We start from the raw sequence: 12558 nt of genomic DNA, 5'->3' as shown, positions 1-12558 counted from the left end.
GATTCCTCACTGATAGTTTAAAATAAAACACCAAGTGTATTTAAGAAATTTATTAACTTAAGCCACTAAGGCAGACGCCGTGCTCGACTCATATTTCCAGTTGGGAGGCAGCACACTCTTTGTCTTATAGTAACGAGCGAGCCTGTGAATTCTCGACTCGACCAGAATCAGCCTGAACTTGCTGTCCTTGTCCTTCCTGTTGCGTTCCAAGTGCTTCCTCATGGCGACAGCTTTCTTGATCAGGTAGTAGAGATCCTCGGGTAGATCGGGAGCGAGTCCCATAGCCTTCATAATACGGAGGATCTTCTTGCCTGTGACAAATCTGACTTGTGCCACTCCGTGGGAATCCCTGAGCATGACACCTGGAATTATAAATGTCCTATTTAGTTTGAATGAATTGTGAAGGTAGGTAGGTAGTTTTAAAAAATGACTTATTTCTTGGTTTGGTAATGATAATTATTATTTGTCAGATATTTGAAAATTAAAATTAAATTTACAGATGTTAAGATAAGGGTAACATGTTCATCCTGTAGAGAAAATGCGTTAAAATATGTTTAAGTTTACAAATGTCTAACAATAATGGTAAAAAAGGGGTAATAATAAATAACACCTCTATCTATTTTTAATCTTTTAAATTATGAGATAAACATAATGTCTTATTAACTTACATTTTACAATGACTAAAGACAGTTATTATACAGTAACTATTATTTGCTTACACTAGTAAATGCTTCTAATAATTCATAAAAGTAATAAACATTATTGCCAAAAAAAAAACGTAAAGGTAATGAAACATTATCATTAGTAGATACAGATGTGATATTTAAAAGCTGCTTGTGATTTGCAGGTTTTAGAAGCTTGATAAAAGCCACTTCCAAACAATACTACACTGTCTCATAAATCCTATTATCAAAGTTCATATATTATATTAATGAAATAATCATAATATTGTGATGCTTATTGCATCCTTCGCAACTAACTGTATCTAGGAATTTAGAGCTACACATAGTTTTTGATTTTTTTTACACATTTAGTGGCTAAACTGTACATTATAGGGCGTGGAGTTGAGAGTCGTAATTTTTTTTTTGGTTAGCTATTGTCCTATGGAACCTAAATCTGAAATTTCACAGCGCGAAAACTTTTTGTTTTTGAGTCACGAATTTTTGAAAATCGGAAAATTTTACTCCATTTTATCTTTGAAACGCGAACTTACTGTTATGACAGTGTCAAATTGACCTACAGCGATTGTCAAACGCGTTTCATTTCAGGTAAAACATTTCTATCTAACAAAAAAAATATTATAATTTAAATTTTATTTATGAAATTTGTATATTTTTTAACAACAACATCAAAAATAATTATTATTAAGTATAGTTTTTGTAAAATAGATTAAATAAAATAAAATTATTAATATTCACAATTTATAATTTAACAAAAATATTAATCGAAGTGTCTAGTCGTCCGCTAAACGGATGAATAAAATAAATTAGTCGTCCGATTACCGGATGAATAAAATAATTTAATCGTCCGATTATTCGGATTACTAGATAACCTTTTAACACTAAAGCTAGTTGGGTTGGACTAAAGCAAAGGGGGCGCAGGACTTTTGATGGAGTTGGTGTCATTTTCACACCTATTTATTATTGTTTTATCGTAAAGATAACGCTAATATAAGCATGTTGTATAGGAACAACTTTTCTCTAAAATCAAAAATGGCGGAGATATTCACCCTCAATTCGTTAGGTTAGGTTTAGGTTAGGTTAGCCTTTAGGTTAGGTTAGGTTAGGTTTCTTAAAAAAAAACTACACAGAAATAGGAGCCCCGCGAAGCGGGGCTCCGTCGACGCGCAAAAAAAATCAAGTTAGGTTAGGTTAGCCGTTAGGTTAGGTTAGGTTAGGTTTCTTAAAAAAAAAACTACACAGAAATAGGAGCCCCGCGAAGCGGGGCTCCGTCGACGCGCAAAAAAAATCTAGTTTAGGTTAGGTTAGCCGTTAGGTTAGGTTAGGTTAGGTTTCTTTAAAAAAAAAAAACTACACAGAAATAGGAGCCCCGCGAAGCGGGGCTCCGTCGACACGCAAAAAAAATCAAATACCTACGTGTGCCCTCCTCCCCCCACAAAAAACCTATAATACGTGCGGCAGTTCTCTAAAGAAACCCCGATAACCTAACTATATAGATAAATAGATGTTATCGGACTATTAAATTATTTTATTCATCCGGTAATCGGACGACTAATTTATTTTATTCATCCGTTTAGCGGACGACTAGCGCTGTCCAATATTAATTGTACGCTTTGTACCATGGAACAAAACAATAACGACGTCATTTTCAGTTACCGTTCGTTTGCTGCCTTTCAGTCGAGATCGTTTCGTGCGTACTCCTGTTAAGCCCTAAAATTGTACAAAACTATTAAACTTTTACTTTTAGCATACAAATAGGTAGCGAGGAGCGAAGCGACGAGCGTGTTAGGTTAACATTTGAACTGCCGCACGAGCCGAGCGAGCGAAGCGAGCGTGCCGCGGCAGCGGCCGGCGAGTGCCAGAAGCGACTTTAGGGCGATTCCCACTCAAACAAAAAAAAAACTACAGGTCATACTAATGTCTATTACATTAAATCTGTCATATTTCAAATCAAAGAGCTAATGCAATATTACTAGTATTGAAAACTATTATTGTAAAGTAATAATTAATATTAATTGCTTCAGATCAATGTGGAACTGGAAAAAAATACCTAAAGCAAAGGGGGCGCAGGACTTAGAAAATTTTTGATGGAGTTGGTATCATTATAACACCTATTTATTATTGTTTTATCGTAAAGATTACGCTAATAAAAGCATGTTTTGTTGGGGCAACTTTTCTCTAAACTTGATAATTACCAAGATACATGACGGATTGTAAAATGTAAATTTTTTCAATGATGGAATATTATGTATTCAATATTAAGCTGCGAAAGTCCGAATCTAGCTAAAAAACGTTACGCTAAAATAAGCATTGCATTATCATAAGACTTGCCACAGAACCGAAGCTGTCAACCCCGAATTCCACGTGGTCTTGTCTGCCCTACCCCTAGAGTGTATGTAAAAAGCCGGAGGCGCGGAGGGAGAGCAGCCCTCGCCCGCCGTGACAAAGCTCGGGAGCCGTGCGGAGCGGAGCTGCTGAGGCTGGTCGCCGAAGGTGACCAATAAGCTGAAGCTGCGAAGTGGAGTACGGGCGACCGTGCTTTGTCACGCAAGGGCGGAAGGGCTGCACTTCCCGTAACGCCGGAGCTAAGGCAGTGTCTGAGACAATATAAAAAAGACATGAGGAGATAGGGAAAGGGTTAGGTTAGGTTTTATCATCAATCTTTGAGGGCGAATATCTCGGCCATTTTATATTTTAGAGAAAAAGTTTTTTTTATAAAACATGCTTATTTTAGCGTTTTGAATAAAAATTATGTATTTTATGATTCCTATACAATTTTCACTTTAGATCAAAAATTTTCTAAGTCCTTACTTTGCGCCCCCTTTGCTTTAGGCGGACCAAAACTTAATTTGTAAATATCTCGAAAACTATTAATTTTCGCGCCCCCCCCTTTACAGGGGAAGTTCCTAGTACCCACCCCCCCTCTCTCCACCCCCCACTACCCCCAAATTCCACGCCCTATAATGTACAGTTTTACCCATTTAGTAATTTATTAGGTACACTTTTCCTATGTATGTTTGTTGTTTTTTAAAATTACCATTTCTAATCTGTAGATTATAAAGCAAAAGCAGTAATATTGGAATACAGAGGTATAGAAGCTTATCAACAGACAAAATATTAAAAAATAGTGTGGCTGATGTTTTTACTTGTAAAATTGGTGAATGTTAATTTTTTGTGGTGCTATAGAATTGTTTTACGTAATCTTTATAACTAGGTATGTTGCTTATTAAAATACAACGGATGATTTTATAAATTTTGTCACCAGTACAATCTTACACACCTCATCGTTTTTTCAAAGAAAATTTGTGTCGTTCGTATATAGGAAATCGAAATGTTAAACTTAGCGTGGAAAATATAATACAAATTAATTAAATCATAACTTATATGAATACCTAGTTATATACAGGAGGATTGACGAAATCTACTCACCAATTTGTGAGGGAGTAAGACCCTTCTTGCCGAACTTAAAAATGTGTTCCTTAACATCATCAGCGGTAGATTTTAACCAAGTTGGTACACTTCTGCGATAAGGCAGTGCTGATTGGGAGATACCCTTGCTGAAACACAAAAAATACACTCGTAAGGCATGCCATGTGTAACATAGGTTATGTTTTCACCAAGTTTATTAAACCACTTGAAAAACTGAAACTTTGCTTTGCATGGAAGACTTATCATTTTAAACGGTTTAAAAATCAAATAAAATTACCCAGGTGCGTGCATACGACCCATGGTTGCGGCTTTTTAGAAAATCGCCGATCTGACAACGACAACAAGGGGAATCAAAAAGATGGTTTCTTCTGCTCCCGGAAATGAACAAAACTGCTTTGTCTATGGTTTAGTGTTGTCGAATAGATTATTCCGGTTTTTTGTTTATTTTACAGATTATTACAAGTTTAAATAATTTAATATCTAAAACTATTTCTTTTCAATAAATCAAGTAAGCATTAGTTCTTTCTAGCCAATAGAAATTAAGTATGTTCTTACTATACTGAATATAAGCCTTAAATAATAAATAATCATTCAATAAAAAACGAGCGCAGTTTCAACGTAATAGTAATATAAGATTTTGATTTAGAAAGTCAGTGATTTTTTTTTAATACGTTAATATATATTTAAAAGGTTGATATGACCATAAAGAATATCGATAGTGATATCTGGGCAAGACGACTTCATACATCACTAATCTAAACATTGTCAAACGTATATGACACTTGCCTATTCCAAATGTCACATACGGTGACATTATTGTAAATAGCAAAAAGGCTGTATGGATTTGTAAAAGAACTATATCTAATTGGTGCTAAAATGGCCGAGAAATATGGAATATCGGAAGCCGAATTCAACCTCATCAAAAAGCAGGCCGCAAGGCGTGCTGAATTACGCCGTGAATTCTTAAAACAAAGAACAAACCCTTTCAAACACGCTGCGGAGGCTGGTTATGTTGTGAGTTTCATTACGTAATTTATTATTTAGCATTTTATTGAGATCTATGAATAATTACTAACTTTTCTTCCTTTCAGTTCGACGAAGGACATCAAAGATTTATTTCTATGAAAGTTACGCAATTTGAACATTTTCAACCGAACCGCAGGAATGCTCTTTTTGGAATCGGAGCTATTGTGATCCCAATGTTTTTGTATGGATACATGATGCATAAAGAGCGCTCGGACCGCGAGGCGAAGGTCCGATCTGGAGAACTTCGTTATAGAGACAGGCTGTTCAAGCTCCAGTGAATTGCCATTCTGTTTAAATACGCTTAGATGTCGAAAAGTTTAATATAAATAAAATCAGTTATTTATCTTATGTCTTCTATTATTTTCATTCAAGGAAAACACAGTGTGTACACTTGTTGAGATGATCTATATTCAAACAAATTTGACATTTTTTTCTATTCTTAATTTATAAATTTGACGTAATACACAAACATTTGTCAGAAGTTATTGTAATTCTGTCAATATAATTTAAATAAACATAAAAAATGTGTGACTACGCTTTTTCTGATATTGAATGTAAAATAATCAAAGCTCAAATAGAGAGAAGAGCCAAATACAGGAAAGAGTTTTTGAAAATGAGAACGGATCCATGTAAACATAGTCAGGAAGCAGGATATGTTGTATGTATTAATATTTAGCAGATAACAGTATTCATACATTATGTCTACAGGTAAATTAGCTTGGAGAAATTTTTGCATATGTAGTGGTGTGTATATTACTCAGATCTTAGAGCGCGTTTCCACTATATCGTTCTGGCCTATACAAAAATGTTTCGATATCCTAACATTACTATTTAATTTTATACTTATTCCTAGCAACACTTTTGTTTTCAATAAAAACAAGTTTTTATTTGAAAGAAAATGGTTTTGACTTTATAAAAAAAAATATATCATTCAATTTTACGTCCTTGAGCAAACGACAAGGCGACTACCGTGAAACAATAAAATATCGTGTCCATAATAATTTGTTTCATAATTAATATTTGACCATAATAATTACGAAACAAAACAAATAAATAAATCGTCACTTGATAGTGGAAAGTGGAAACACGCACAAAACCAGAATAAACCAGTTTACGCTGTCCGCAGGTGCCACGTGCAGTCGCAAAGAGTATAATAATATATAGGGTATGCACTATGCAGTCGTTTGGTAGCGTTAGAACATAAAGCACATTTCATTCAAAAATTATAATTATTATGTACGTAGTTTAATTGATAAATTTTGTATTTGTTGATTGTTGTTATTATTTGTTATTATTGTTATAATATTTGTTGAAGTGAATTACATGTCCCGCAGCCGGAGGCCCCAAATGAAAACTCAGATGTACTTAAAAACTACATTTAATAGCTAAAATGAGACTTTTACACCCATGTCTGCACGATGCAGACCGGAGTTAAAGAATGAATTTATACAGTTTAATAATTATAAAGACGTAAGCAGGGAAATCGCATCCACATTCTATTCCCGTGCGAACGGCGTATTCAGCAGTTTTGTATGAAGGCAGGGCCATAACTAGTGTTTAATTTGTGTGTAAGTGTTGTAACTTTATATTGTTAATTCAATATGGCTCCAGTGTTAAAACATGGTCGAGGCAAGCCTTTGACTTCTCAAACTAAAGAATTAAACTTTAAATGTCGTTTCTTTTTCAGGTTAGTAAATTTTTCATTTTAGTAACATTGTTAATGTAAAAGTTATATGTATGTTAAATGTGCAAATATTAAAATAAAGTCTCATCTTTTTCAGAGGAGAAACACATATAGTTTAATTTAAAATCCCTTATATATACAGGGTTACTTGTAAAACACCGGCAACCTCGCAGGACAAGATAGCTAACATCATAAGTAACAACCTTTCGACTTTTGATAATTTGTTAGATTTTATTTTCATACAAAAATAAATATTCATTTAATTTTCCGTCTGAATATTATAAACTCTACACCTCCCAAAAATTACGTAAACAAAAAGCGAACGAGAGGGGGAAGGGGGCGTCGCGTCGTCCATCCGATAATTAATAGAACATAGACTTACAAATGTAAGGAGAGTACAATAAAAGTTTAAAAAATCATTTAAAAATAATTTATTGCGTTATGCCAAAAGTCGTAGAACAAATGTTGTTACTTATGATGTTAGCTATCTTGTCCTGCGAGGTTGCTGGTGTTTTACAAGTAACCCTGTATAAAATAAAAACTAAAAATAAAATGTTGTTTTATTTTATTTGCTGACCATACACTACTACAAACGCAAAAATTTCTCCAAGCTAATTTACCTGTAATATATGTTTTATGATAATAATGAATAGCTACATTTGTTACTATCTATAAAGCTCAAGAACTGCTTGACCAATTCTGCAAAATATTTAGTGTTTTCACTTAGGCACAAGGAAGGTTCTTATAGAAAGAAAACACCAAAAAGGGTAATAGGGAAGAATAATGTCTCCTAGGGTAACTAGTCCACAATATGTATAAATTAAAGGAAACTCATAACTCAGATTGATCATGTTCAGTTTTAATTTCAATTTTTTTTCTGCTAATTTTTGCTGTAAAAAAAACCTAGAGCTTAATTTATAATAACCTTACACAGACAGTGACAGACATGTCGAAAAATAATACAACTTACAGATATCATCTGTGAGGGTATTTGTAAATGTACAGACACCTACCTACTTAAAATATAATCCAAGCAATATTTCAGTTTGACCCAGCCCTGCAGCGTTTTATGTCAATGAAAACATGTCAATATGAGTATTTCAAGCCAACCGTGGGTAACGCAGTTTGGGCAACATGTGCAGTCGTAATTCCTATGTTCACTTATGGATACCTTATTTATAAAAATCGTTCGGAAACCGAAGAAGCTATACGCAGCGGTAAACTTCGATATCGAGACAGACTTTTTAAGTTACGATAGATTTTGAAAATAAATAAAAAGACATGTATTCACGTTTTATTGTTACAAGTGGATATTTATATTTTTTACTAGAAAAAATGTTTGTTAGACAGGGCTGTAGCTCCATCATTTAGCATGGTGGTATATACATTTGCTTGATATATAAAATATGTAATTTACACAAATTTCAATTGAAAAAAATAAATAATTTTATTCTGAAAGCAACAGCCATTTTTTTTGCTGTACCAAATTTTTGAATTATAATAGATTAAAAACTACATGAATGAAGTAAACAAAACATTTATTAGCATTTTATACATATTACACTTTAACATAAAATTACAATCTACATTTAAACTAAATCTTATCGATCATCCAGCGATTTGTCCCTTGCTATGACTCCATCATCAAATTTGACCATATATGTTGTTCCCTTGTGCCAATGTGCAGTGACCTTTGCTGGCTGTAAAGGAGAAAAATTTGCTTTAGCAATAAAAAGCACATGTTGTAAGAAATAGATTCTGATGAAACTTTATGTAAACATTTTGTTACTTTAATGTGAAATCTCTTGTACATTTTAAAAGTAGTAAGCCGTAAGGTATAGGACAATTTTATGTTGTGTTTATACCATAGTTTTTGCACTATATCTCCCTTTAATCAGAGAAATGACAATCAAATCATAATGTAGTTGACAATTTAATAAACTATTTATACAGTTAAGAATGGTGAATTAAAAATAAACTATTTCGTAATGTTAATAATGGTGACTTATATTACTTACAAATCCGCTTCTAGTGAGCACTGCTTCTATAATACCAGCATTGAAAGAGGCACAGTTTAGAGACCCTTTGTCCTTTGGAACACTTATAAACTTGTTTACCTGCAAACAAATTATTTTCAGATATATTTATCCTGAAATCTATAAACATCAGAATTAAAAATGTATGTTTGTCCGATCAGTAATCAAAATATCTCAAAGATAATATTCTATGGAAATAAAACATTTACTAATTATTGAATTAAATCTTACTTACCAAAGCATCTTTCTCAATAATATAATAAGTCCTTTCATCATCATTGGCATGTTCCAATTTATCTGCTTCTTTACCAAATAATACCTGAAATTTTAAAATAAAGATGTAAGTGGGTATAATATAATAATACTAAAGTAAATTAAACAAATTAAGCAGTTGTTTCTCTTTCATAATCTGGCATGGAAAAAGCCTAAATAAATACATATAAAACATATGGAATCTTTGATTATTAAAATAATAAAAAACTGTTTAATTCAAGTTTTGTTCCTTACCTTCCAAAGTGTTGATTTTACAAAGAGCAGCATATTCAGTAACTTTATTTCACGTTTGCTGTTCCGTTCTCTCACAAAATATAGATCTAATACTCTTGTGCCTACATCTTGGCCCAGTTCAGACAATCTGAAATTTTATAAAGTCTAGTTAGTTAGAATACAGATTGATTTTTTTTAAGACCTAAAATGTAACCACATACAATAATTAATAATAGAGCAATAAACAAAGGAACATGCACATATTATATAGGAAATATAGGGTATAAGAAATCACTATAAAATCGGTTCTAATACTGTTACTCTTTCTGTATTTATAAAGAATATCGAATAAATGTATGTTTAAATATAATTCTATTGTTCTTATGGTAGGTGATACTGTTGGTGTCAGCCCAGTTATAAAAATCTGCATATTCATAACAACTACAATAACTTACTTATTTTGTAGCTCTTGGATGGAATGCGAACGATTCTGACAATATTGTACTAATTCTGAAAAGAAAAGGGCGTAAATTGCTAACGAGACTTCGCCCTTGCCTTTACTAAGGGGCTTGTCGAGTATTGATGATTTTGAACGACTAGATGACATGATGATCACACCTAAACATTTAAATTATGGCTAAAACTATTCTTATTTAGTGTAAAAAATCATTATTTATTTCAGAGTTCCAGCGTAAACTCGAGAAATTGTAGCTTGACAGTTGACACATAATAATATGTCATACCGATTTGACAAAAAATGTTATTTTTTTTTCTTTCCTTATTATGGCATTATGCGTGGCAAGACAACTATTTGCCGATGTAAAAAATTGTTACTTATGAAATTTAAGAGAAGTACTACCTAAGAATTACAGAAACAGACGAAAAATATTTTACTCCTCCGGCTTCTCCCTCAATTTCTTCTTAGAAAGATATGATAGGTCTAGATACGAGATAACAAGCTCCGTTAGCAATCATTTGTAACAAAGAAATTCTTTATAATGGTGGCAGCTAATTTGTTTTAATAATGCAAGAAGTTAATATGGCGTATATTAAGTTGGAGTTAACGTTCTATGATAATATAAGATTCAAACACGATGATGATATCCCGATACTGCATTAAGGTCCGTAAATCTCGGCAATAGGCTAAAATTTTTCAAATAATATCTTTTCTTTTTGTAAAATTTCGTGAAATATAGTCCATTGGCCATGACCCAAATCAAAGGATAGCGTTAAAATGTATGTCATTAGAATTTATCAAATACATCGCAAATAATGAAATTAGGTCACCTCGTTTTAAATTCGTTGCCTTGTGTAAATTAATTTTATTTAGTTTTGCGCATCAATACTTAATAGTCTAAACTTATATTTTAAAGTCGAAGAGTAAGTTGGTTTGAGAACTTTTCTACCTGAACATTTTTCTGTATTGTGGGTTAGCCACATTTTAATTTCGGAATAACTCACCGAATAATATATATGTATAAATAAAGGACTAAAATATATAAATAAATACTGTAAAACACAATATATTACGCCGTTTGCACCCTGAGTGTGTAGGTACCTTTAGTTCAAAATATATTCAACTACCCTCAACTGTTTTATGAACTACCTACCTATTCGGTAATTTTTAAATTTTCTTGGTCGGGCCGGAATGGACATGAATATAAAAAAAAAATATATATATTTTAAATCTTACGTCAATTCCAAAAGGCTATTTAGGACAGTATTATTACTTTGTTCTGGGATAACAGGATTTAAGGACTCTTCTTAAAGCGGGCGCTGGTTTCCCCAATACATTTAAACGCACAAACGGTTAGCATACTTTGTGGTCATAATAATCTATATTATTCTTATTTTTAAAACAATAGTTCTCTATTACATATTTCATAATAACATTTTAATACTACAATTTCAGTTTTTATAGAAGTACTTATCCAATCTGGAATACGTCTTATCTATAATGATGGGAAATCAAAAATACATAGTAATTTATTTTTATCTATATTTATTAATTATAATTAAAATAACAACATCAATTTCGTGTCACGTAATAAAATATAATACGTCCATGTACATTGGACGGTAAATCCTTTCCTCACAATATTATAGTTACACCCCAATTTTATGTTATTTGTATGTTCGCACCAGGGGCGTGCACAGAGTTTTTGGACAGGGTAGGCAGAAATATTGCAATGATAATCTTCTTATATATAAAAATGAATCGCAAAATGTGTTGGTAAGCGCATAACTCGAGAACGGCTGAACCGATTTCGATAATTCTTTTTTTATTATATTCCTTGAAGTACGAGGATGGTTTTTATGTAGAGAAAACGTAAATATGTACCACGGGCGAAGCCGGGGCGGACCACTAGTAAGTCATAAAAACTAATATTTCATATTGCAGTACTGATATTTGATTGGAGATACATAGTATTTCCGCAAAATAATGGAAAACATATCACGAACATAGGTATTATGTATATCCTAACTAGTATTCTATATTATGTAATTAATGATTAACTTTACCTTTGTCTATTACAAATTCCGGTATAGATCCATTTATAGATCGGCCTTTTTCCTATCACTCTCTGTTTGATAAAAGTTTATTCATAAAACAAAAATAAGAATTTTTCGTTAAATTAGGTACTTATGCCTTAATATCTTACAAAATACACTGATGATATACATAATCTATTTAGTTACTCTCAAAACACTTCACTTGCAAATTGTCGTAGTAAACATTATTAATTTTCTCAAAAAACAAATAACCTCAAAGACGTTTGTTATTTCCAAAACAAAACAAACGAATAATGATTAGGGATGGCGATCTGAGATCGATTAATCGAAGAATCGATTTTTCGAGCAGAAAATATCGATTTTTTAAATCGATATTAAGTACTGTGTCGATTCACTGAATCGATATATCACCCTTGAAAATCGACATTCGATTTTTTCTGTTTTGGTATAAACCATACAATTATTTGCATTTAGTTGAATGTGCCTGAATTATAAGAGTGCTGCCGGTTAAAGAGTTAACTACTCATAAACTCGCGAGATGGCTGTATGTTTAGTATCCTTTACTCGCCTCTCTTTAATAAAAAAGTTACGTTAGTAGTCTTTGACTTTATGTATCTATAATCTGTGACGATTGATATTGCAATTTGCATTATTCATTTGTTGTTGTCGTTTATTGAATACTGTTATTAGCATAATATAAGTA

The 12558-nt window shown here is 32.4% G+C and overlaps 3 protein-coding genes across 3 annotated transcripts; 1 reads left to right on the top strand and 2 right to left on the bottom strand.

Moving 5' to 3' along the window:
- Nucleotides 1–35: 35 nt before the first annotated feature.
- On the bottom strand, nt 36–4537 carry RpS13 (ribosomal protein S13). Its single transcript, XM_089703452.1, has 3 exons — nt 4387–4537; nt 4110–4237; nt 36–362 (listed from the first exon to the last, which is right to left on the bottom strand). Exons 1-3 carry the CDS (start codon nt 4407–4409, stop codon nt 58–60), a joined length of 456 nt encoding a protein of 151 aa, XP_089559578.1. The 5' UTR covers nt 4410–4537; the 3' UTR covers nt 36–57.
- Nucleotides 4538–4896: 359 nt separating this feature from the next.
- ND-B15 (NADH dehydrogenase (ubiquinone) B15 subunit) lies at nt 4897–5483 on the top strand. Its single transcript, XM_089703336.1, has 2 exons — nt 4897–5123; nt 5201–5483. The coding sequence occupies exons 1-2, from the start codon at nt 4986–4988 to the stop codon at nt 5411–5413; spliced, it is 351 nt and encodes a 116-aa protein (XP_089559462.1). The 5' UTR covers nt 4897–4985; the 3' UTR covers nt 5414–5483.
- A 2857-nt stretch (nt 5484–8340) lies between these two features.
- On the bottom strand, nt 8341–10085 carry Trs31 (trafficking protein particle complex subunit 31). The gene is made up of 5 exons (XM_089703451.1): nt 9797–10085; nt 9363–9489; nt 9091–9174; nt 8838–8936; nt 8341–8519 (listed from the first exon to the last, which is right to left on the bottom strand). The coding sequence occupies exons 1-5, from the start codon at nt 9946–9948 to the stop codon at nt 8421–8423; spliced, it is 561 nt and encodes a 186-aa protein (XP_089559577.1). The 5' UTR covers nt 9949–10085; the 3' UTR covers nt 8341–8420.
- Between the last annotated feature and the right edge of the window lie 2473 nt (nt 10086–12558).

This window comes from Colias philodice, chromosome 14 (genome assembly GCF_061535455.1).
Source record: "Colias philodice isolate Cphi_HAF_F1 chromosome 14, ilColPhil1 Martin Lab GWU primary, whole genome shotgun sequence".
Lineage (NCBI taxonomy): Eukaryota > Metazoa > Arthropoda > Insecta > Lepidoptera > Pieridae > Colias > Colias philodice.
This window is presented reverse-complemented; position numbering and strand designations above follow the sequence as displayed.

Bases quoted from the DNA above. Each gene is read 5' to 3' on its own strand.
- RpS13 (XM_089703452.1), bottom strand. From the start codon at position 4,409: ATGGGTCGTATGCACGCACCTGG. The intron at 4,238-4,386 runs GTAATTTTATTT...TTTGTGTTTCAG, and splicing joins GGTCGTATGCACGCACCTGG to CAAGGGTATCTCCCAATCAG. The intron at 363-4,109 runs GTGAGTAGATTT...TTATAATTCCAG, and splicing joins TCTTACTCCCTCACAAATTG to GTGTCATGCTCAGGGATTCC.
- ND-B15 (XM_089703336.1), top strand. From the start codon at position 4,986: ATGGCCGAGAAATATGGAATATCGGAAGCCGAATTCAACCTCATCAAA. The intron at 5,124-5,200 runs GTGAGTTTCATT...TCTTCCTTTCAG, and splicing joins CTGCGGAGGCTGGTTATGTT to TTCGACGAAGGACATCAAAG.
- Trs31 (XM_089703451.1), bottom strand. From the start codon at position 9,948: ATGTCATCTAGTCGTTCAAAATCATCAATACTCGACAAGCCCCTTAGT. The intron at 9,490-9,796 runs GTAAGTTATTGT...ATAAAATTTCAG, and splicing joins ATCCAAGAGCTACAAAATAA to ATTGTCTGAACTGGGCCAAG. The intron at 8,937-9,090 runs GTAAGTAAGATT...ATTTGTTTGCAG, and splicing joins TTATTGAGAAAGATGCTTTG to GTAAACAAGTTTATAAGTGT.